Source organism: Amblyomma americanum, chromosome 7, assembly GCF_052857255.1.
Source record: "Amblyomma americanum isolate KBUSLIRL-KWMA chromosome 7, ASM5285725v1, whole genome shotgun sequence".
In the NCBI taxonomy this organism is placed as follows: domain Eukaryota; kingdom Metazoa; phylum Arthropoda; class Arachnida; order Ixodida; family Ixodidae; genus Amblyomma; species Amblyomma americanum.
This window is the reverse complement of record NC_135503.1, coordinates 151,631,770-151,658,145: the sequence shown is the minus strand read 5'-3', so window position 1 is coordinate 151,658,145 and position 26,376 is coordinate 151,631,770. Positions and strand designations below refer to the sequence as shown.

Genomic DNA, 26,376 nt, shown 5'->3' with positions numbered 1-26,376 from the left:
GGTACTGAAGACAATTTCTGGCTTCTGAATCATACACACCAACTGCAGCCAAGCCAATACACAGTTCACATACAAAATAGTTGACTGGCTGCATGTTAGCATGGGTTCAAGTCCCTCTTTGGAAGTTAGAGGGGGGTTTTTTTCGCGATGTGACCCCTGCAATGAATGGCTGTACAGACATAAGGAGTGAGGCCAATTCTTGTCTTCATCCCTGTTTTGCACAACTACTGTTCTGAGGCACTTGAGTTTCGTGCTCAGATGGCAAATGTGTGTGTGCCCAGGAGTGCACACCATACTGCTATCACGAGGAAACAATCTCGCCAATCCAAACCTGGTGAAATTAAAAAACAATCCTTTTACCAGCCTTCTTCAGGCAAGTAATGAAGTAAAATTGGAGGGGACACTTCAGCTTTTCCTTAAGGGTATGACGCGATAGGTTTAGTGAGTTATTGCCCATATATGTGCAATTAGTCATTCTCTACATTATATTCACTGATCGTTGGGAGTACTCATACCACTCCTGACGTAGTGGTGCAGTGGTTAGGGTAAGTGATATGCCACTGTCTAGGCAGGTGGCTGTTTCAAACACAGCCATCAGTGGGGCTAGTGAGAGCCAGGTTCTATTCTTGAGCGACCTCTCGTGCAATAACTGAACACCCATCTGCCCCTGTGGGCTCACAATCTGGAGGGCAGGTTGTGATGTCATAAGGTTGCATGAGCCAGGTGGCCCACCTAGTTAGCTCCTCTGGAGATTTTTTGCTCATGCCGGCGCCACCGCCTTCGGCGATGGGTTTTCCGCTGAACGGGACCCTTAACACTATCGCCCTAACAAGCAAAGGCCTGCTCACCAGCTTGAAGGTCTTCATCTTGCAGTTGGCCAGCGAACATTTGTGCCAGGCTGAAGCCTCCTGAGCGGCTGGCCAGGGCGTCGTGAAGGCTGCCGGTCACTTCATAGAATTGCTCACTGGACACCTGCGGCGGCACTGCTGCTTCCTCTTGCTGCCGCTTCTTCTTCGTCCTGCCATTCGCGTTGCAAACAAGTGGCACAGAAAAGCTTTCGTGGCTAGCATTGCACTGATAAGCTAACGTGCAATGCATACAGACGATGGTGACACTTTGGCATAGAAGCCACAGCCCACGGTACAGTCTGGCAAAAATACACAGCCCAACAGGCCAGCAGTGTCCGGCTCATTTCCCATTGCCAGTGTCCCAAATCTCTAGACTGACACAGGAGTGTTTGCCATCACCCCTTCAATGCCACCAGTGCTAACAGTGTCCCACATATTTCACAGTGAAGCTGTATATCTCTATCATCCAAGGAAATTTTCGTGTTGTCATCATCCTCAGCAAAAAACCCCAGGAGTGGAAAAGTACCCAACAGCATAGAGATCGTATATCATACTCAGCATAAAGGAGTCCTAATATACAACAACAAATTTAAAAAAAAGAAATGAAAATAAAGAAAAATACAGCATAGAAATCCTACATCATACTGATTATAAAGCAGTCATAATAAAAAAGAAAAATATATAAAAACTGAAATAGAAAACCCTTCCTCTTTAAGAAGGGGGGGTGTTGAAGCTTTGCTAAGGGGTCCAATTTTAAGGAAGTGAAATGACGCTTCTGGCATATATATCTTGGTGGACACCCGAACCATGCTGTAAGGCAAGGAAAATGAAATGAAAATTGGTTTTAAGGAAAGGAAATGATGCCTGTCTCACATAAACATTAGGTTTGCAGCTGCTTGGATAGGGGTTGTGGGACTCCAGGCTGTGCCAGTGTTGCTGTGTGCTTGTTTTCGGGTGCTTCATCCTGCCAGGTGAGGACGAAACAATGGCAAGCCCTTCTGAGGAGCTTGCAACAAGCGTGCTCAAGATTTGCCTCCTCCTGGATAACTGGTCAGCACACTGCGACACTGCTGCAATATCCCGCTCAAAAACATTGAGCTCTGCTTCCTGCCACCAGAAGCAACAGCTGTTTTACAGCGACTTGTTCAAGGCACCATCTGTGCGTTCAACCTAGGCTACCAGAAGCGCGTGGTTGTGTGGCTTTTAGTGAAACTGCGGGTTAATGACGAGCTAAAGATTAATTCGCTGGGGACGAGAGCTTCCGCTCTTGTGATGTGCAAACCGCATAATGTATGATAACTGCAACTGCAAACAATGCGAAGCACCTTCCTTTTCCCTGCATGTGTTTCCGGGGGCTGCATTTTGTTTTCGTGTCGTCGTAAGCAAAAAATTCCAGGCGAAAAATTGAATGCAAACAGCATAGCTTTGCTGTCCAACCAGCTTCACAGCGTGGATTGGAGCCACAATTTTTTTTCACAAAGGCTCTACATGTATGCACCACTACAGGTTAGCTCAAAGTAAGTAGCAGAGGCTACGCTGGTTTCAAATCGCCCCACTCTGTCTGCGTCACTGCGGCCTGCCTCAGAGGAGCTGCACTGCTTCAAAGAAGCCCAGGCGGGGACACTGAGGACAACTCCACTGAATTATTGTTCTCAATGAAAATTGATTCCCTGGCCCTTTCTGGCTAAGCTCATGTTAGTCCAGCAGAAAAAGACTTAAGTTATGGCCGAGAGAATTGAATTTTAAAATTTTCCCGCCAGTTGTTCCGAAATTATGGCGTCACTACCATATTGAAGTGAATGGTGGTGTGGCATAGCCTCCGAGATCTGCACATGGATATCAATGTTGACAGACACACACACTTTACTGACAAAATCAGAAGGTGGTGACAACGCCTATATTTCATAGATGTAATAAATAACAGCTCAGTTTTTGGTAAGAATAGTCAGTGATCAAAATGCCATAGCCTATCAACATAGAGCAACTTGTTTCTCTTTAACGTTTCCCTTTAAGGGGAAAATTGAATCTTGAAATGATAAAATACGTGACAATTTTTTCATGGAGATCCCTGAGGCTAGGCAACACCCCCACCCATTTTCTAATGGCGACCTTGGAGTCATTTTTGATATGGACATCGTGAAAGGAAATCAAGCGGCAAGAAAATTTTAAAATCTGGTTCTCTTTGTAATAAATTGAGCTTTTTCTGCCAGGCAAACATCAACATAGCCAGAAAGAACCAGAGAATCGAGTTTTGTTGAGAGCAAAAATTTGGTGCAACTGTCCTCAGTGTTCCTTTAAAGGGGCTCTGAAACACCTTCTGAGGTGCACACATAACCTTGCTTAATCACTACAATCTGTCATTATGAACAACTGTGGGTTCCCTGCTACAGAACCCACAATCACGCGCGAAAGTTGGTCAGTCATTCTCGTGCCTCCTCCATCACGCGCTCCTGCGTAATTCTGTTCAGAGATGGCTAGATTTTTTCAGGTGTTGAGCAGCTACGATGGCCGTGGCCAGTCAGCAGTATCACTCTGGCCCCCACTGGTGGTGGGGGCAGCAGAGGAACAACAAGCATGCAAAAAGGAGAAGGAAAAGCGTCAAGATGCTGAATACTGCACCTTTGTTAGGAGCCCCTTTCAGGGTCTCTTCAAGGGTCTGAAAATGCAACTCTGAAGCTGCAGTGCATGCACTCAGCGACTTACTTTTGCTCGGGCTTGATTTCAAACTTGGCGGCACTGTCCTTGGCTGGGTCAAAGCGCAGCTGCATGGCATCCCTGCAAAGTGGGCACAAACCCGCTCATTGGGCAGCAACGAGAGAACGCGACTCTGGAAGTGAAGGAACACTGAAATCTCAATCACATGAGTCTTACAGGGTCATGAAAAATAGTCAAACCTTGTTACCACGAACATGGATATTGCTACGCTACTAACTCCTCTAGTGGCGCCATACAGCGGCTAAACTGCATTTCCTGGCAGTTGGCAAGCCTTGGGCCATCTCGGGGCTAGATGCTTCGTCTTCTTCAACTCTCGTGCTGCCTGCTGCCTTGCGCGTTCCAACGTCTTGCGCGTCTAATTAAAGCAAGTAAACTAGCCCTGCTTACGCCAACCGTTTCGCAGTGACATATTTGATGGAGGTGCGGGGTAACGGCCCATGTACGCTGACCTCGAGGACACCTTTGACGTCGGCTCTCAACGCGTGACTACAACACCAGTCCACAAGGCGAGCCGCCGCCTGCGAGGCCTACAACCCGAGTTCGGTCAACTGACAGCGCCGGTAAGGGCCATGACATCCACCGCGGCTAGCCAGACAAGTCAGCACTCTGGGAATGCCCCGCCATTTGTCCTTCACGCACCTCGATCGCCGCCACCGTTCCATGGGGACAGGTTCGAGGACGTCGAAGACTGGTTGGCCAGCTTTGACCGAGTGGCGGGTTTCAATGAGTGGGACGGTGAGCGCAAGCTGCGCAACGTCTACTTTGCGCTGCAGAACTCGGCCAAAACATGGTTTGAGAACCACGAAGCTTCCTTTACCACCTGGGAGGCTTTTTGTCGAGAGCTGCTAGCGAAATTTACCAGCAGCGAAAGAAAAGAGAAAGCTGAAATCGCCCTGCGCTCGAGATCACAGCAGCCGAACGAGGGCGTCGCGATGTTCATCGAGGACATGACCCGAATGTTCAATCGGGCCGACCCTGCTATGCCCGAAGCCCAGAAGGTACGCCACTTAATGCGTGGCGTAAATGAGCAGCTGTTTGGCGGACTGGTCCGTGACCCGCCACGAACAGTGTCCGACTTCACCAAGGAGGCAATGAGTATCGAGCGCTCTTTACAGGAACGGGCGCCCACTACAGACGTCAGGCTACTGTAGCAGCCGCTTTCCAGTACACGCCTATGTCGTTGCCCGCCGAGGACCTTCGGGAGCTTGTAAGAAGCCTGGTGCGCGAGGAACTGGCGAAACTTCGCTTTTAAGCTCCACAGGTCAGCGTCGCTGCCGTTACGGACGTGGTCCGCAAAGAAATCCGACGAGTTGTGCAGCCACCCCCCGCTCCACACCCGGCGCCCTCCGTTATGACATACAGCGAGGCGCTACGAAGTCCCGGGCCAGCGATGCGAGCCTTTTCCCCCATCGCTCCTGTGCAATACCTGCAGGAGCCAATCGCAACAGCACCCTCCGTGCCGCAACGCCAAACAATCGGCCGCTCTATTACCACTGCGGAGAGCCTGGCCACATCCTCCGCCACTGCCCCTACCGCAGTATGGGTTTAAGGGCGTTTTCACCTGACGCACCTCGACCAGGCTACGGTGAAAGACCACGGGATATCGAACAGTACTTGGCTGAAAACGTGCAATCTTCGACCTCACAGCGACGCCAGTCCCGATCGCCATCCCCAAGGCGGTTCTCTTCGCCCGGCCGCCCGTCATCCTCTGGCCAGTTCAGAGGTACGTCCCCACGTCGGGAAAACTGAAGACGGCGTCCTCCGGGGGTAGGGCTGCCACTACTGGACCGAGTCTAGAGCCTCCACCCGACGATTCGCCGCGACGCTGCGACCGACTGGCCTCCGCCGAAATTCCGGTATCCGCCGACAACCACGACGTTACCGCACTCGTGGATACCGGCGCCGATTTTTCGGTAATGAGCAGACGGTTAGCCACGGTCTTGAGGAAGGTACTGACCCCTTGGTCTTGGCCGCAGATCCGGACAGCTGGTGGCCACATGGTAACTCCGATCGGTGTCTGCACTTCGCGAATCCAGATCCACGGTGTTACTTTCCCTGGTTGCTTTGCTGTGTTACCCGAGTGCTCCAAAGACCTCATACTCGGTTTGGATTTCCTTCAAGAGTACGGTGCCGTTATAAATCTCCAGGAGCTAATCGTGTCGTTTTCCACCCAAGGTCGTGTCAACGACGATACCGAGCCACGCAGGGCTAAGTTATGCGTCTGTGACGACCACGTTTTGATCCCATCAAGATCCAGCATGTTTGTTACAGTAGAGTGCGATAACAGCACCAAAATTCGTGGCATTGCTGAAACCAACATGTCGCTGCTCCTTGGTCGGCAAGTCTGTGTTGCTCGTGGAATTGTTGAACTGGACAAGGGCCGAACCGAACTCTTGGTAAAAAATTTTGGTTGTGAACCTCAGTGTTCGCCTGGCAGAACAGCTATTGCGTATTTCGAGGAACTCAGCGAATTCGCGGGACAGCACGCTTTGTCCGGAACCCCAGCATCAGTGGAGGCACCGACCACTCCCATAAACACTGAGGTCAACCCAAACCTCCCAACTAACCAGAAACGCTGCTTGGAAAGCGTTATCCAGTCTTTCTGCGACTGCTTTGCCTCGACCTCAAGGTTAGGCAGACACCGCTCACAAAGCACCGAATTATAGTTAACGCCAACCAACGGCCGTTATGTCAGCCGCCCTACCGCATCTCTTCGAAGGAGCGCGATGCCATTCGTCGCCAAGTTCAAGAAATGCTCAAGGACGACGTGATACAGCCATCGACGAGCCTGTGGGCGTCGCCTGTTGTTCTGCGTTGATTACAGACGTTTAGACAAAGTCACTAAAAAGGATGTTTATCCTCTCCCGCGTATTGATGACTCCCTGCACCGGCTGCGCCACGCCAAGTACTTCTCATCGCTAGATTTACGAAGCGGCTATTGGCAAATCGAGGTGGACGAACGCGACCGGGAAAAGATCGCCTTTATTACACCGGACGGTCTGTACGAATTCCGGGTGCTCCCTTTCGGCCTGTGCTCGGCTCCTGCAACCTTCCAGAGGATGATGGGCACCGTTCTTGCCGATCTCAAATGGCAGTCCTGTCTCGTGTACTTGGATGACGTTGTCATCTTTTCTGACACGTTCGAAGAGCACCTGAGACGCCTGCGCGCTGTGTTCGAAGCAATTCGGTCGGCCGGTCTTTCCCTGAAGCCCGAAAAGTGTCACTTCGCTTTCGAAGAGTTGAAGTTTCTGGGCCACATCGTGAGCGCTAAAGGGGTTATCCCAGACCCCGATAAGACTGCTGCCGTGGCTGCTTTTCCTGTGCCCACCGATAAGCGCAGTGTGCGCCACTTTCTGGGTCTCTGCGCCTATTATAGGCGTTTTGTGCAGAACTTCTCCCAGATCGCTGAGCCCCTCACGCAACTCACGAAAGATTCTGAACCATTCTTCTCGGGCCTGGAGCAACAGCAAGCCTTTGAAGACCTCCGCACTCGTCTCCAAAGTACGCCCATCCTTGGACACTTCGACGAGTCAGCCGACACTGAACTACACACAGACGCCAGCAACATCAGCCTCGGTGCGGTCCTTGTGCAGAGGCAGGATGGTCTCGAACGCGTAATCGCATACGCGAGCCGCACATTGTCACAATCTGAGGCGAGCTATTCCACCACCGAAAAAGAATGCCTGGCCATTGTGTGGGCAGTAACAAAATTTCGCCCGTACCTATATGGCCACCCCTTCAGGGTCGTCAGCGACCACCACTCGCTGTGTTGGCTGGCGAACCTCTAAGATACCTCGGGACGGCTTGCACGCTGGAGCCTTCGACTTCAGGAATTCGATGTCACCATCGTCTATAGTCTGGTAGGAAGCACAGTGATGCCGACTGTTTGTCTCGTGCCCCTATCGAGAACAACCGAGCTGACCCCGAGGACGATTCTGTTCTTCTTGGTGCCATCTCCACGTCCATCCTCATTCAACACCAAAGGGACGACAGGGAATTACGGCCCCACATTGAGTATCTAGAAGGAAGCGCTCAGTCTCCGCCGCGAATCTTTTCGCACGGGCTGTCGTCGTTCTGTTTACATGACGGCGTCCTGTATAAGAAAAACTACAGTCCAAGAGAAGCTGTCTATCTACTCGTCGTGCCTACGGTCTTTCGCGATGAAGTCCTGCAGGCGAGCCATGATGACCTATCTTCTGGTCACCTGGGTTTTTGTCGAACTTTGGCACGAATACGGCAAAAATACTACTGGCCAAGGGTTGCTGCAGTTGTGAAACGTTACGTAAGAACTTGCCGCGAGTGCCAGCGTCGCAAGACGCCGCCGACTAAGCCAGCCGGCCTACTCCAACCTATTGATCCGCCTCAGGTTCCCTTCCACCAAGTTGGCATGGACATACTCGGCCCATTTCCGGAGCCCTCTCTGGGTAACCGCTACATTGTGGTCGCCACCGACTACCTCAGCCGATACCGTGAGACTAAAGCTCTTCCCCGTGGTACTGCTGACGAAATTGCGAACTTTTTCATTCAAAACATTGTGCTTCGTCACGGTGCACCCACCATCGTTTTAACTGACAGGGGAACAACAATCACCTCGGCCCTTACGCAGGAGGTTATGCGCCTAAGCGGCACCAGTCACCGCAAAACAACCGCTTACCACCCTCAAACGAACGGCCTCACCAAACGGCTCAACAAGACGATCGCCGACATGATTTCTATGTATGTCGACGCGGAGCACCGGAACTGGGACGCCATACTCCCATACGTCACCTTTTTTATAATACTGCGGTCCAGGAAACAACACGCTTCACTCCATTTCGTTTAGTACATGGTCGCGAAGCCACAACCATGCTGGATGCAGTGCTGCTTCCAGCTAGCGCTACCCCCTCTGTTATGGGTGCTGCCCAATTTGTTCGTTACGCTGAGGCCGCCCGCCAACTCGCTCGACAGCGCATCTGGCACCAGCAAGTTCACGACGCTCAGCGATACAACCTCCGCCACCGAAATGTGCGTTACCTGCCCGGCGAACAAGTCTGGGTGTGGAGCCCAATCCGCATGAGGGGACGCTCTGAGAAGCTTCTACGCAGATACTTTGGCCCCTACGAGGTGCTCCGCCAGCTCAGTCAAGTTACCTACGAAGTTCTCCCCCAAGGAACAGTTCGCTCTAGACGGCCGACCTCCGAAGTTGTCCACGTCGCTCGGATGAAGCCGTACCACGCCCGCTAGCCCCTCGCGCGTGTCTACACCACACGCCAGACACGTGCGACTACCCTAGTGGTCCTGCCTGCAATTGCTACCACACCGAGTAGGTGTCTTCAAGAGAGGGGGAGCAATGCTACGCTGCTAACTCCTCTAGTGGCGCCATACAGAGGCTAAACTGCATTTCCTGGCAGTTGGCAAGCCTTGAGCCATCTCGGGGCTGGATGCTTCGTCTTCTTCATCTCTCGTGCTGCCTGCTGCCTTGCGCGTTCCAACGTCTTGCGCGTCTAATTAAAGCAAGTAAACCAGCCCTGCTTACGCCAACAGTTTCTTAATGACAATATTATGGATTATTGGCCATATTAAACTGTTCCTAAACCCTAAATATTTTTAGCAAACAAATGCATTCCTTACTTTATATATCGAAGGCAGTTTCCCATAAAACAGATATACTCAACTGCCGAGTGCCAAGCTGCGCCAGTTTGGATGGCCGTCGGCAGGCTTTGCCTCACTGCACAGGTGACTGGTGGCGTAGTGGGAAGCGTTCACGCCACAGTTCACACTTCATCCCACATTTGCCAGCAGCACCACAGAAGATATAGTGGCAAGAACAGCAGGTGGCCGGGTGGTCCGCACCCGTCTGCGCCTCTTGCGCCCATAGACAGTGCCCCGGAACCAGATATGTGGTCGGTTGCTGCAGCTTTCCAGCAGCCATCTTCTGTTCAGTGGGTGCTGTCCCAGCTCGCGCATTTTTATCATCCACAGTAAGACAGTAGGTTGTCTGTAGCATCCAAATTTCTGCCCACTGCATTTTGATGCACTTTGGCTAGAGCATTTTATGAATTTGTATCATCCCGAAATTTGTATCAACCGGGATCGCATCATAAAAGATTTTACTGCACTGGGCTGCCTGACCTTTGCTGGCAGCCAGAAAACAGCCCACAAGAAAGACCTCCAATCATGCCACACTACAAGTGGCATTCTATACGTTTTATCCCTGATGCTGCAACATTTTCTATAATGAATGGAATTGAAAAATTTTACCAAAATTCTGACCACAGAAGGTGCTCTGCCTATCGATGTCCAACACTAACCGAGTGCTGTTTACGGGCAGCAGTGCATGAAAGCTTATCAATTCAAACTAAATGGCAGTGCCAGGACCTATTGAGATCCATGCATTGAAGGAACTCATTATAATGCGATAGCATATAGCTCGTCGTCGTGCAAAAACAGCCGGGTTTCTCCATAACGAAAATCCTTGATTGGTCAAGAGGGTCGTGATATCAGGCTCGTGCGGCTGAGTGGAGCATGTGCTGAAACATGCATCAGACCACGCACACAGAAGTCGGCACAGCCCAGCTGGCAGATACGGAACGCATGCTGTAATTTGTGGACGACCAGGGACACTTTTCCCAAGAGAATGGCGGCAGCCTGAGCCTCGCATACAAACTGACAGTGTGAATAACTTCTTGACTTCAATGTCCAAGTATTCCGCTGTTACCTTTTAAAAGTGTCCGTTGACGCAATGACGGCCAACCCAACTTTGCACAATGGAACAGAAAATGCAGAGCCAAATTCATCACTTCTCGAACTGGCAAGTTTCATTGCTGCTTTCAAGAGATGCAATACTTAAAACAAATGCAGAGCGTTCAATACAACTAGTGCAATTTCAGACCTCTTGAACACATATGACAAACACTGAACACACAAGTGCAGCAGATGAACGTCTCTACACTGGCGCTCAATTTGGCCACTGCAACAAGACCGCTAGTGTCAGGCTACATTCATGCCACAAGAACTGGCGCTGCACTGGCATGGCACTTTTGTGAACCCAAGCAGAAAGTCAGAGACCTCTGGCTGGCAGGTGCAAAACACTTCCAAGACTTACAACCTTGTGTTCTCAGCCTGTTGTCAGTCGGAAGTCATCGTACAAAGACACAGTTATAAATATAAGAGGTTTATTAAAGAAACCGGATTACACAGTAATTGATATTGTGATGGGTGACACAGCGTCTGCCTTCGTTTCAGCGCTCACGTAATCTGAAGCTGCTCTCCTGAGAGACCCGTCTCATGATCGCCCTCTCGCCTCCTCGTAGTATGGGCATTTCTTGCAAACTGGCGCTAGTTGTCCACAAAGCGCAGAGCTTACGAAGTGCCAGAGAGGAGAGGCGTCCGTGAACAGGCTAACACGACTGGGCCTCGAAAACACTGCTTCACCACAATGCCGGTGATTCATGTAGCGTTACTCAATTACGTAGTCCTTGAGCCCCTTTGGAGGTTTTCTTGAAAGTGGTGGGGGATCTCCGGTGTCATGTGAGGTCTCTTTGGGCTTCATGCTGCACGGAATCTCATGTACAGATGGATCATCATGTTCAGGCGACGTGGTTAGTACTGTGCCAAAGTCTTGTACATGGTGATGCTTCAGCTGTCTTGCTATGGCGAACCTATAATCTTCATAATCGTTTTCTACTTTTTGCGATGGTGAATGTCTTTGTCGACTTGAATTATTGTGCATGGCCCATCATAGAGCGGCCCTAGTTCGTTCTCTCTGCTGCCTTTTTGGTACCATACATCGTTGCCAACGCTGAAATAGGATGGTCAGTGTTTTTTATCGTGCGTAATTTTAATTTTGTGGAGATAGCTCGTGAGCGTAGCATTGGCTTGGGCTCTCTTAACTTCATCATCATCCTCTGGGTTATGTGGTGCGTTCGTTTCGTTGTCGAAATACTTTCGTTGTACATAGCCCAAGAGAAGCTCGAATGGTGAGCTTTTTATCCCAATGTGTGGCCGATGGTTGACTTGAAATGTAGTTTTCCAGATTTACCGTATTTACACGATCGTAAGACGATCAATTATTTTTAATTTGAAAATCCGAAGAGGGGGGGTCAACTTACTATCGAAACGAAAGCATGGCACCATAAATAAAGGCAAGACAAACGAAACAGGGATGCTACAGCGTGGCTGCATTTTTGCTGCGGGGCAGGGCTATCATCTTTTTTGGTGCTGGCCTTGAGCAGCTGCTCTGTCAACACACAGAATTGCCCCCCCCCCCCCCCCCCCGCGCGTGGCTGAACATTGCGGCTGCTGATAAAGCTCTCCAGATAAAGCTCTCGTGTTCTACTCTTAAAGGGACTATACAATAAATTAATTGAGATAATGTAAAGCGATAGGCATTTCATCACTCGTCACCCCAACGCAAGAATTTCTAAGCTAGCATCAATAACAACGAAGATTTAGAAGATTAAAAATTACACTCCTCCTCTCCCCCCTCAACTCGTACACGCGGGGCACCAGACAAAAATAAAGAAAACAGCTCTGGGACTGGGCTCCGCCCATGAATACGTCATCCGCTGACGTTCACTTTGCGACTTCTGGTTGTCGCTCCTAGCACCTCAGCAGCAGCGTCGGCGGCGTGATTGCGGTGCGCATTGGGTTTTTTTGCTTGTCGTCTGTTGTAGTTAGCAGTAATGGACCTGGATCTCAAGGCGCGACTGCTCGCTCTTACGGCCGCGATGGGCATCAAGCTCTATGCATTCACGCCGTACCACCTGAACATCAGCGACGACAGTAGCTACTCAGAGAGCCACTGCGAGTGGCTCCCGAACTCCCGACAAAAGGAGGCGGCAGAGGAAAACTGAAACCATATGCGCGAAGGCAATGGCCTGGCTCACGCTTGCCCGAGAGGGTCGCGCGGCGGCACGAGCAGACGATTTTCACGGCTAACAGAAGTGTGCCCGCGACATCGTGGCTGCCGTGGCTCTAGCGAATGACAGCGTGTGATGGCCTGGTGACGTCATCGGTATAGTGACGTCTTTTTTCACGACTTCAGTTTCAAAATCGGTCACTACGAGCACACCAATCAGCCCACGAATTTTAAAAAACAGCATCAGTGCCGGGGAGTGTCTATAGCTGATGGAAGAACCAATGCCGCTCACGCGTAGTTTCTCTTTTTACAAGTTTTTAATGTAGTGCTTTGTCAATCGTCATTTGTACTCCGAGTCCCGGAAGCGTCCAGCGCTCGTTCATGGGTACCGTAAAAACCGGACTATAGGTCGGACCGGAATATAGGTCGACCCCCTAACTAACCAATTCTAAAAATGAAAAAGATCTTTTTCAATGGGAAAAGTACCGAAAGACATCCTTTGAAACAAATGCGACTCGAGAGGTTGCACAATGGTGACAGTATTTAATTTCATTTAAATGCTGCTTGTATGTACACCCGGCAAATTTTTTAACAATATCGCGCACCAATTGGCCCGCGTGTTCGTTTCTGGCACAGGCAAGTACGGCGCCGTAGAGCAAAGCCCTCCTCTTCATGAATCGCCGCAACCAGGATGGCGAGCCTTTGAATTGCGCCCTCGTGAGTCTAGAGGCACGCGCGATCTCTGCCGCTTTCACGCGGATGCATTCGGCAGTCACAGGCAGCGATCTTGCTCGCAGCGCAACGTTTCCTTCCTATTCTCGATACACTACGGTCTGCCCACGAAATGTTTTCTTCTGGTTGCTGCAAGTTGTAATACGCAGCTTCTGCCTCCGCCAGTATTGAATGCTCTTTTCGGATACTCCAAATTCGCACTGTGCCGCCAGGTTCCCGTGAGCTTCCTCGTACTTAATCGTGTTTTTCTTGAAGGCGATGGTAAATTGCCGTTAGCTTCCGCTTTGCATCTACTGAAACGCAAAATGGCGGCACTGCTGCTGATGGCGATGGTGATGGATGCTGCTGACTTCAGCCACCCATTGTTGCAAGACTTCCGTATTTTTTCCGCCAATGACCGGTATATAAGACGGGGGTCGACTTTTCACCATGGTTTTTTGAAAAAAAATTCGACCTATATTCCGGTTTTTACGGTACATTCAAGATGGATGTCATTCTTTACGCCAAAGAAGAAACGAACAACCGCGCCGGGCCACAAGTTTGACGTCTCGGAACGGGTGATACAGGTGTGGCAGCTACAGCAAGGCAAAATTTTCAGCTGTTTCACGCAATTTTGTGGCGCAGTTGTTTGCGAAGAGCAGGATTTTGCTGGATGATGACATTAGAATGATGCGCTGTGGGACCGCAACAGCAATCACAACAGCAGTGCTAGTGAGAGCGATGGTGCAAGTGTGGACAAGTAGTCCAATGACTACCGTATTTGCACGATTGTGAGTCGACCTATTTTTCAAAATTTGAAAATCCATAAGGGGTTGACTTAAAATCGAAACCAAAGCATCCCAGCATAAATAAAGGCGAGACAAACGAGACATCAGGCATGGTACAGCGTGGTTGGATTTTTGCTGCGCGGCTCCGTCGCATCGATCTTCGTGCTGGCCTTGAGCAACTGCTATGTCAACGCGCAGAACCGGGATCCCCACCCTGCGCAAGGCGACCGATGGTGGCTGTCGATAAGCAGCAAACCGGGACCAGCCCACTCCCCCCACGTGGCCACAGATTGCGTCTGCTGATAAGCGGCAGCCCGATAACGCATTCACGTTCTACTCTTAACAGGCGTCGTCCAAGTTTTTTTTTTAACTTTCAACAGTGCACTAGGGGCTCAAGGGAGTGCTGATATTTGATGGAAGGGCCGCTGTACCAATGGCGGTGGCACCCCCACTCGGAAATGCAGCAGCGCCGAGAAGTGTCTGCAGCCAACGGAACAGCCGCCGCCGCTCACGCATTTGACTACTGCAGGCTGCGTTTCACAAGTTATTAATGTAGTGCTTCGTTATTTGTTATATGTGCTCCGGGTCCGGTAAGCGACCGGCACTCATTCACGGCTACATTCGAGATGGCTGCCATTATTTACGGCGGTTGAGGGTGCTGCATGGTTGAGGGTGCTGTACACAGTCCAAAAAGTAGGGGTGTGCAAATACTGAATATTAGCTCTCGAATCGAATAAAAAAAAAAAACGAATATCGAAATGAATATTGAATAGTTCCAAATTTATTCAAACGTGCTGAAGTGCTTATAATTTATAAGTTCTCTTGCAAAAAATGCAGCTGCTGCACGTCATCCGGCAACAGCTTTTCTCGCCTGGATGTGACAATGTTGCCATCTGTAGATAATACAGTCGAGTCCACTTATAACAATATTCAAGTGCCACAAAAATTCCACTGTTATAACCGATAATTGTTATAAATGGGTTGCATGAAAAAAAGCATAGCAGCTGCAAAGAGGGGTCACGGATGGCAAGTGACATGCGAGCCCCACCGAGGCATCGTTTTGGTGGCCCCGAAAGGGGCCTTGTAAAAAATATGAGAAGGTTGCCGCAGCCCCCTCTCAGCTTGAGAAATCCCGAAGAAACGCTGGGGTGAAATTGCCACAAGCATCTCGCCATGTACTTCTCACTGGCTTGCACGAGAAAACCCCATGTCTGTCAGCCTTGCTTGCTTCAAGCGAAGCTTGCCGACATCCTTCTCCATGGCATCCAGGAACTCCACGTAATGCAGCGGAAGGTCCGTTGCGAAAATGAAGCCCCGGAGGGACTGAATCAACTGCAGGGCCTCCTGTGAGGACAATGTTGAGACAGCCTGGCCTACCGCGTCATCGTTGCCGTCGTCGCCGTCAGTGTCATCGTCACTGTCCGATTCAAGCACGCTCACCTCATCGGTGAGAAGTTCTGATGTTACTAATGCATCGTCTGCATGCAGAAACTCTTCGAGTCGTGAAGCATCCTCATCGACTGCAGACCAAGGTTCTGGCATCCCTTCTCCGGTTGGAACTTCGCAGGCTTCGTCTAAGTCACTCCTGCCTCAGATAAAGCACGCTTTCCTAAAGCAGTTCCGCACCGTATAAGCACCAATTTCAGACTACGCACCAGATATAATCTGCACGGCCATCAGCAGATTGATTTTCAAGTCTGGTTGCTCCCTGCTTCTTGTCCGCGCGACCATGTCCATCAACAAGACTAATTTGCTCAGGACGCGGCGACGATACATCACCTTAAAATTGGCGATCGCGCCGGCATCCATGGGCTGCAAGCCTGCCGTCATGTTCAGAGGCAGGAAAAAAACTTCTAATGTTTAAGAGCTTGGGCAAGGAGTGCTGGGCACTACAATTACTCAGGACGAGTGCCACCTTCCCCTTCGATCGTTCGATGCACTGATCAAACTCCAACAGCCACTCGCGAAAAAGTTCTCAAGTCACCCACGCCTTGCGATTGTTACGGTGGAGTACTGGTATCCCGGCAGCACCGCGGAAGCAGTGGGAATTTTTTTATTTCCCAATGACAAATGTGGGATACTTGTTGCTCCCGTCCATGTTGGCGCACAAAAACACAGTGAGGAGCAGCCTGCTGTTTTTGCCGCTCTTGCACGTGTCTCCCTTCAGTGCATGTGTCTTGGAGGGCAACATCTGGAAAAACAGCCCCGTTTCGTCGCCACTGTATACGGCGGCGTCAACGTAGTTGTCGAGGATGCGGGGCAGTGTTTCCTGCAGCCACTTCTTCACCTCCACGTCAAGCGAAGCTCCCTCGCCAGTGACGGCTTTGTAGACAATGCCGTGCCTCTCTTTGAAGCTCTGTATCCAGCCGCCACCTTGCTGGAAGTCCACACTGTTAATCAGCAGAGCAAACTGCTTCACCTTTTGGGGCCAGAATCGGGCCGGTGATAGGCAAGTTCTGGGCACGGGCACCAAGAAACCACTCATAGAGGGCCTCCTTCACCTCCTTATAGGCACCTTGTCGAACGCATTTGCGCCCACTGTCAAGCGAGCACTTTTCTTTGTCGAACTTCTCAGCAGAGCGGATGATCGTCGACACCGTCGGTTGCGATAGTGCGCACTTCTTGACCAAGTCACACGCTTTCTTACCGTCTTTGTAGTCCTTGACGATACTGCACCTCGTCTCCAAATCGATAGCTGTGCACTTCCTTTACACCAGCAAGGTCGTCCGATAACCAGCGGGCGGATCAGCCATCTTCCTATTTTTCAAATTTTGAAAATCTGAAGTTGGGGGGGGGGGGGTCAACTTAAAATCGAAACCAAAGCATCCCACCATAAATAAAGGCGAGACAAACAAGAGACCAGGCATGCTACACCGTGGTTGCATTTTTGCTGTGTAGCTCCGTCACATCGCTCTTGGTGCTCGCCTTGAGCAACTGCTATGTCAACGCGCAGAACCGGTATCCCCACCCTGTGCGAGGCAGCCGATGGTGGCTATCGATAAGCAGCAAACTGGCACCAGCCCACTCCCCACACGTGGCCAAAGATTGCGTCTGCTGATAAGCAGCGGCGGCCCAATAACGTATTCGCGTTCTGCTCTTAACAGGCGTCGTCCAAGTTTTTTTTTTTTTTACTTTCAACTGTGCAATCAGCGCTCAAGGGAGCGTCGACAGTTGATGGGTGGGCCGCTGTTCCAACCGCGGCGGCACCCTCACTCGGAACCGCAGCAGCGCCGGGGAGTGTCGGTAGCCGACAGAAGAGCCGACGCCGCTCACACGTAGTTTCTATTTGGCTCTGACACATTTGACTACTGCCAGTCACATTTCACAACTTTTAAATGAAGTGCTTCGTCATTTGTGCTCCGGGTCCAATAAGCGAACAGCGCTCATTCACGGCTACATTCAAGACAGCTGTCATTCTTTATGCCGAAGAAACGAATGTTCGATGTGAAACAGGTGTGGCCCCTGCACCTGCAGCGATGCAAAATTTTGAGCTGTTCCACGCCATGTCGTGATGTGGCTGTTTGCGAAGTGCGGGATTTCGCTGCACAACGATGTTAGAACGACAAGCTGTGGGACCGCTGCAGCGATCACGATGGCAGCACTAGTGAGGATGATGGCGCAAGTGTGGACGAGTAGTCCAATGACTAATACATTTTCGTTTCGGAATGTGCCCGTGGGCGCCCCCATGCGCGGCAGCCGATAGCGGCTGGCGATAAGCGGAGGCCATAGGATAGTGCTATCGCGTTCTATTATTAAAGGCCAAGTGTAAACGACCTCCAAGCTTTTTTTTTTTTTTTTTCAGGAATGTGATGTGGGGGGTTGACTTACATTCGAGTCAACCTACAATCGTGTAAATACGATATGTTGGTTCATAGTGGCCATCTTCTGTCATGAAGGCTGCTTTCTTGCCGTCTTTCTCGAGTAAAGGTATGTTTAGAAAGGGTTTTTCACATCAATTTTGGACAATTACCGCAATCCAGAAATTGCAGGGACTGCTGTGTCCACTTTCGGCATTGGGCATGCGTGTTTGACAGTTTTGCCTTGAGGAAGCAATAGACTATGCATTGTTGTTTACGTGTCTACTCGTGAGGTGGTTGCTCAGCTAAGATGACAGGTGATGCATTTCAAAGGATGTATGATCCCTTTATTCAGCCATTCTCTTATTTGTTGACGTATAAATTTTCTGTTGACTTCACTTGCGTTTTATGGCAGCATGCAAATCAGTTTTTCGTCGGAGAGCTCAATTGTGGAGATGCAGTTGTAGGAAGAGATGGGCGCAAAGTACTGCCGCATTTCGTTCCGAGATCACCATTTCTGGGCTTCGTAAACGCGAAATATGTACGTATTTTATTAGTTGGAGGTCGGATTTAGACCTTGAAACTTTTTAGGCAGGAACTTTCAAGTTTATTTATCCCAAATATGCCATTTCTGCAAAATTGAAACTTTCGTATTCTTTTATCATTTCAAGACCCGTGTCTCCACTTGTTTAAAGGAACCGGATTATATGGTTATCGATATCTTGATAGGCGACGCAGCGTCTGCCTTCGTTTCAGCGCTCACACAATCTGAAGCTGCTCTCCTGAGAGGCCGTCTCGTGATCGCCCTCACACCTCCTCTCTTTATCGTCTGCTCCTGCCTCCTCCCCCCCCCTCGTCCGCTGCTCGTAAGGGCATTTCTTGCAAGCCGGCGCTAGTTGTCCACGAAGCGCCGAGCCGACGAAGCACCAGAGAGGTGCGTGCACTCAGGCAAACACTGTACCATAGTTCATGCTGTTTCTTCACACAGCTGACATGGTTGCTTCCATTGTAAACATGCACCATTTATTTAGTCCTATTCACATTTTTAACCTCAGGCCAGATGTCCTCGTAATGGCCTGCCGACTGGAGGGGGTGGTGAGACTCACTTGAAGATGGGCTTTGGGCGACTCAGGGTTCCCTCTGGCCCCAGGATGTCCCTGAGGATGTCCAGGTTGCGTGCTCGCTCCTTTTCAGGGTCTAGGGACTCCGTGTCACCCGCACTGGTACCATGGTCATCATCTGGGAGGCATGGAAGGATCTGACTTGATTTGCCCCAGCAAAAAGAAATACCGTTCGAATGGATGTAATGAATCTCCAAGAAGTGAATTCTCTTATATTAAGAAGTTTCTAAATTCGCTAAAACCGGCCCCATTGGAACATGCGCATTCAAGAACTCCAAGTAACAAAGGTGTTGCAGCAGTCGACCTTGATATAACGAACTTGCCGCGTCAGCTATCCATTAGCTAATGTTGCTTTACTTGCTATTTCGCCGATTCACGTGAAAATTTCATGACAATAAAATACGAACCACTATGAGAGGAACATTCATGATCGCAACAAGTGAACGCAGTTGGCAGTGCACCATGTTCCTGCGCGATTGGCGCCCCTTCGAGGCAAACATGTAGTCTCCACAGCTTTTGCTTCTTTAGTGTCACACAAAGTGGCACTACAACAGTTTATGTCCAAAAGCACAAAACAGGACGTAGTAAAGAAGGCGCAGGATGAGCTGAGCACCATTGCCGCCGCTCAGTTGTCGACAGGCGATGCACGGCGGCAGCAGAGAGCACCAGGAAAGCGAGGGGAAGTGTCAGTTTACGAAGGCTACGGTGAACGGCCACACTGAGAGACTATTTTTTTTACGGAAGATAAGCATGCGGAAATAGGCAAGGGCTTCCTACTTCCCCCCCCTCCCCCGCTCTCCGCAGCCCATGTCATGGTGTCGTGCTATCAGCGGCAGAGACAGTGGCAGCTGCTATGCAGCAGATACACAGGTACCGGTCAGCGATGTCAGCGACTGCTATGGTTGGCAGACCAGGAAGCTGTTCAAAAAGAAACGAAAAAATTCATTTCAAAGACATCTGACGTGTCAAGTGAGCTTCAATTTCGTGGAATTGTAGTTTATGCTTCAAAATCAGGTGTGATGGCCCCTTCATGACTCAGAAGCATACCTCGGCAAAATCACCAGTGCTCACACAGGCTCACCTGCAAAAGTTTGGTCAACCTCCGGGCTCACTCAAACTCGCACTCACAGAAGCCCGGGCTCTATCAAACTCTTGAAATCAAACTCATTTAGGCTCACAACTCACTTGGTTTCACCCAGACTCACCAGTCATCCAGGGTCAACCGCCCATAGCGACTCATGTCTCATTCAGACTCACGACTCATCTAGGCTCACTCACTCATATCAACTCACAACTTATTTTAACTCGCGACTGATCTGAACCCACGACTTACCCACGCACATTTCAACTCATGATTCATACAGGTTCGCCTTGACTAAGGACTCTATCAGCTCACACATCAGACATCTCAATCGCTTTTATGCCCAACAGTCCAAGTTACACACATAAACTGCCAAAAAAAACTTGCTAAAAGCAAGGTGATTTGATAGCTAGCCTGTAGCCAGGCCATGCTGAGAGCTGAGACGCCTAGAGGCCTGCAGTTGCCGCTTGCGGGACGTAAAGATCCGAGACCGCTGCACGTATTTTACAACCAATTAAATAACAGCACAGGAAGAAATAGCCAAACCGAGATACAGGAAGCCACAGCTATAGTCGGACACAACTTAAGCCTGCAGTGAAGCTCCGCCCACATTCAGGACCGCCTCACAGATTTCCTCCACGACAAAAAGGTAGGCATTGTTAAAACTTTTTTTGTTGCCTAAACAAAAAACTAATCACAAGAAAAAATTATAGGAGCAAGAATTTTGATACCTGGCTTGTTTAATATAGCCAAATGTTAAAAAGTTGATTTCATTTACTATTACGATGAGGCAGCGGAGTAATACAGTACGCCATGGACCATGACCCAGTGTTAGCAACTGTTGTTTTTTTTAAGTTGTATCCTACTATAATATCTAATGAGACCAAGTGCGGCGACTAATCAACTTTTCTCGCCTTTTAGTAATGTTCTAGAATGCAACAGCCACAAAAATGACATACCACAAAGCAACGAAATTGACCAAAAGTGCATTCGTAATTACGAGTGCACAAGAAACTCATGTTTATGAACGTTATAAAGTCATGCCCAAATGGCATCATGGATCCACTCAGGACCATGGGATTGTTCAAACTCATACCATGGACTTATTTCATTTGATTCGTTCACACTATACCAGACTGACCAGGATTCAGATCATGATCTGAATGTGAGCCCGTACTAACTACTCACATCATGATCTGAGTGTGTCTCCGGACTCACTCACCACTCAGGTCATGATCTGAACATAAGTCCGGACTCACTCACCAATCAGATCATGAACTGAATATGAGTCTAGACTCACTCATAACTCGTCATGATCTGAATGTGAGTTCAAACTCACAACTCAGGTCATGATCTGAACTTCAGTCCACACTCACTCATGACTCAGATTGTGATCTGAAATGAGCTGCAATGAGTCAACTCGTGAGCGAGTCTGCCAACCTATACTGAGAACTGACAAGAGCTAAAACAAGGGCCAGCTGGCTCTGCATCTTGGTTTACTGCATGGTACTACGTGACACTATTGATGATGAGAAAGACGAAAAACAGACAAATTCATACGAGGCATGAACAATGACCGAGAAGTGAGCAAAGCTCCATGCCTGCAAAAGGTTAACCCTTTCCAGCCCCAATTAAAAATGTTCAATAAAAATTTATATCCAGAGACTAGTATGCGTCGGAGGAGGACAATTATAAAATATCAGAAAATCAAAGTTCCATTGGTTCATAACAAGTTTTACCGTGATTCCAAATGAAATTATTGGGACATAAAGGGGTGCGAAATTCTCAGCTTTTGTGATTTCTATGTAAATTTAATTAAACATCAACTGCTTCGATACTATGCTAGTCTCTACTGGATTAGAGGATGCCACGGTTCTTGCCAAGAATGTGCGTGAATGACATCACACAGCTTGCACTTGTTATTTTTTCTTGTGCATAGGCCAGTGTGCAGTCCTATGCAAGCGGAATTCTTGAGTTGGTTATGACAAGCACTGGTTTTTTTGAGACACGCCGTGCAAGAAGCAGGGTGACCATGCTTCCAGTATCCAGATTTACAGCCTTTAGCTCACAGCATCTACTTACTACAGTAATTAAAAATTTGTAATGCGAGGATCTCAAAGACTGAGTCAATGGAAAAGCATCTGAAGTATTCACACGATTAAGGTGCTCCTTGCTGTGGGGGTTCGTATCAATGATTTCTGCCTTGTTCAGTAGCATCATGCCGCAACCCACAGTAAGGATTTTTCTGTGATAACTTTTTGTTCATACAGCACAAACTGTTGGGAAAGTTGGTCACCGCACAAACTGTTAGGCAAGTTGGTCTAAGCACAAACTGTGCTGCGACCAAGCCCCCCCCCCCCCACCAGACCCAACCCCCCCTGGCAGGAGCTCTCCTCAAAAGATAGTGATGTTATCGGTGGCGGGCAGCATCTTGGTGTGCTGCCAAAGAGTGCGCTGCCAGCCCCCCCCCCCCCCCCCCCTGGCAGATCTCCTCAAAAGATAAACAAACAAGTGATATTATCAGCGGCTGGCAACATCTTGACGCGCTGCCAAGGTCTGCGCTGCGACAGCGGGAAAACTGAGGAACCATCTACAAAAAGCTAAAGGCTGAAGAAAAAAAAGTAAATTCTGACCAACAAAAGTGGGGGAGGAGGGGCGGGTTCACTATGCGAGTAAATACGGTAAATAAATAAATTATCTTAGGAACTGATTTCTGGAAGAAACAATTTCAGATTTAAAATCAGCAAGGTGACAAGTTCCTTTAAGATTAGACTACAAATAAGGAAAATAGGTCAAGACACTGGGTCCCCTCTCAACCATTGCAAGCCATTTGTAGCAATGCTAGGAATGGAGAGATACCGAAATTAGGAATGAAGCTCATTCTGGCTTGGTTATAAGTCAGCTCTTTGAAATATGCAGAGCACCACTACTAAGCATTTTGTGCCGCTGAGGACAGCACCATCCATCGTCTCCTGTGAATAAAAATTGATTCTCTGTGGCTCTTTCTGGCCGTGTTGATGTCTGCCCGGCTGCAAAAGATGCATTCATTGCTGGGAAAGTCACATTTAAAAGAGGGCTGACACATGCCTTTGCTAGCAATGAAATCAACTACTCATGGCGTCCAAGACCAAGAAGGACTGTAGTAATTGCCTTTTGAAAAAGAGTGGTGGCGGTGTAGCCTACCATCAGGGATACACACACAAAAAATGCCTTCACAGCACAGCAGTCTACAGTAAAAGTTCGCTAATTCGACCCGGATAATTAGAACAGCCGGCGCAGTCCCGTGCAAGTCCATGGCAGGGGGAGGAAAGCACGAGCAACTTCCATCTCGGCTAATTGGAGAAACCTCCACTGAAGCCGTAACTGGTCCGCCAATCGCTACGAATGTAACTGAAGGAGGAATTGACGCTAGCGCCTGTGGTAAAGAACAAGATCTAACCGCAAGAAGGTTCTGAAAGGAGAAAACATCTGTTTCTCCCTTTACCCCTTTTGAATTTCTGACTGGCGCAGCCATTGCAACTGCCGCACATACTTTGTGTCGGGCCTCGCTGCAGAACCTTTCGGAACCTGTCTGGCACCTGCTTATCGCCCAGGACCAATACCTTGCCCTCAGAACACGGAGGCTTCGTCTTCGCCTGTAGCCAAGGGCGTGAAGAATACCAGAGGAATTCCGTGTGTTGCTTCGCTAGGTCACACCAATCACGAAAGCGCCGCACTCTATGCTTGTGTGTTTCGGGAACTCCGTCAGTTGCGTTACTCTGTCACTCACCTGCTTTGCGGCGCCAGCCACAGACACTTTCATGACGTGCTCCTTCATGTGCTAGTAACGTCGGTACTGCGACAGCTACGGTGGTGTTTGGTTCTTGTGGTCGTGACCTTCGGAATTGCGAAGAGTGCAGCGAGACCCACACGGATACGGCTGGAACTGCTACCTGTGCTCACTTTCTCGGGAGCCACTGCTCATTTTGGCGCCATGAATTCAAGAAATATGATTTAGTCATTGCTGTTCACGAAGCATTCATCGTGGTTGGTCCGTAGAAAAGTCGGCACATCAAAGGAACTGATTATGCAACTGCATGTTAACCGAATTCTGTTGGTGTCCCATATATATATATATAGCATGGACAGTGAAGGCCAATGCATGGTAGCACTTTGCTTTCACGCGTTTACATAAATACTAAGCAATTTTTTTTGCAATTATATATGACTGTAAGGCACATCGTGCATGCATTAAATTGCGTGCACTCACTGTGCACAGAATAATCCTTCTGTACTGCGTGGGCAGTATGCATGGAATGATCGCACACATATTACGTGTATGATGAGCAACTTGATGTGCTGAAAATGTCAGCTGCACCATTTGAGATAAACTTAACACCGTTGATGTGCCGACACACATTATCTGCATTCTACAGAATGCTGCAATTAGTCATAGTGTATTTTGAGAAATCTCTCTTTTAGACTGAAAGTAATGGGAAGGACATATATCCATATATATATATATATATATATATATATATATATATATATATATATATATATATATATATATATATATATATATATATATATATATATATATATATATATATATATATATAAAAGAACTAAACAGCCACAGCAACAAAGAAGCATAGGGGATTTTTTTATTATTTGTGATGTTGATCAATGGAGATTACTAGCGAATATTTTATTGCTTAAAGATAATTGGTTAGAAAAGCAGAAGAAAAAAGAAGGATATAGCTCAGACCATTTATAACATAACCGATTATAATGCAGGACCGCATTATATGCGGCTTTTTGCAACAACTACTTCACTTCCCATAGAGTTCAATGTATTGGCATACCACTTAATATGCGGCAGCGTGTAACCGAAGACCACATATAGTGTGGGTTCTGGAAAGCCTGGCGGCCCACGTACCGCCATGGGCCCGTGGGTACCGGCGGGCACTAGGAGCATGCTTCCCAGATTGCGCAAGAAAGGGGCAACAGGCTGGGTTGGGGAGCATTTCCAGCGTGGTTCAAGGCAAGGCTGAAGGCAGGAGAGGATAGAAAAAAAAATTAGAAGTCGCAAAGCAGGCATTTTTCATCTCACTCTCTAGTGCGCCTCCATTGGGCACACTGATTTGACAAAACTTGAAAGCATGTGATGGAACGGCCAAACGAGCATGCTGGAGCGGCAGCGGCGGCGAGCGCATGGCATGACGCTGCAAACGCTGCTCGTATTACGCTCGCATGCGGCAGCATCTTGTCATGCCTGAGTGAGACATGTGTCATGGTGTGTAGAAAAAAGTTGACAACGTAGGCAAGTCGGCCGACAACGTGAGCAAGTCTACCAGCATCGGCTGCCTTCAGTTCCGATGGCGTCTGCTCCTCCGAAAGGCAGGAAACGGCAAGCTCTCGAAACCAAGCAGAGAATTGTGAGGGACGTTGAGAGCGGTTTGAAAAAGGGTATGGTGGCAAAAAAGTACGGTGTCGCCGACACTACTGTGTCCACCATTTGGAAGAACAGCGACAAGTTGCGACACCAGATGCAGGAAGACTCCGCATCGCTTGCAGGAAAGCAGATTCGTGTGTCAAATTACGAAGATGTCACCGCTTTGTTTAAGCTGTTTCGCAAGGTCCGAGCCCTGAGCGTTCTTGTGAGTGGCTCAATATTGCAAGCCAAGGCCAGATGCCTAGCAAAAATTTTGGGAAACGATGGTTTCAACCGGCACGAAATAAGTTCATCCATCGCCATCGCCGACCGCATGGTGTTGTGTCAGGTAGCCGCCACAGATGAAGATATCGTGGCAGCGGTGTGCGGTCGCAATGAGCCTCTATCCGAGGATGAGCCCGATGAAGTGAGTGAAAATACAGCAGAAGTTTCGTGCAAAGACGCGCTTGACTTCATCTCTACTGCACTCAGAGAAACCTCAGCGAGTAAGCGCTCAAGTGCCTCACTGTTTTCGAAGCTGAAGTCATTAGCGACTAAAATAAGGTCGTTCTTTCATTTACTACGACGCTTCGACAAAGAGGTCAAATAAACTTCTTTGTTGCCTGTGATTGCAGTGTTGTGCGTCTGATGCGTTCTCAGGTACACTCTGAAAGGTAGGCTGGCCATTCTGAAAGCACGAATGCATGGAAAACCTACGTTTTGATTACAGTGCAGTAGTACTGCTTATAATGCGGATTTTCCCCACTCCCGCGGTATACAATATTAAATTGCCTATGCTGTATACATATACAGAAATCCCTCTTTATAATGAAATCGCTTTACTCGAAATATCGCTTTATTCGAAATTTCTTCTGATTCCGACCCAAACGCATGCATTTTAAGCCGCATTACTCGAAGCACACGAAGAGCTTGACCTGCTTAGAGCGACGTGGTGAGCGAAGACATTGCCGCCGCAGAGCAGAGGCGACCCTTTTGCACATACAGTGTCAAATTAATACCGCCGACGAATTAGTCTCATGCAGGCACAGAAGAGGCCACG

The 26,376-nt window shown here is 49.0% G+C and overlaps 1 protein-coding gene across 1 annotated transcript in view; it reads right to left on the bottom strand.

Moving 5' to 3' along the window:
• LOC144098176 (uncharacterized) overlaps positions 1-26,376 on the bottom strand; it is a 103,876-nt gene that overhangs the window by 47,941 nt on the left and 29,559 nt on the right. Inside the window, exons 10-12 of the mRNA XM_077630695.1 lie at positions 18,805-18,937; positions 3,552-3,623; positions 849-1,018 (exon numbers count right to left, since the gene is read on the bottom strand). Of these exons, the coding sequence (XP_077486821.1) occupies positions 849-1,018; positions 3,552-3,623; positions 18,805-18,937 (375 nt within the window). The remainder of the gene's footprint in view (positions 1-848; positions 1,019-3,551; positions 3,624-18,804; positions 18,938-26,376) is intronic.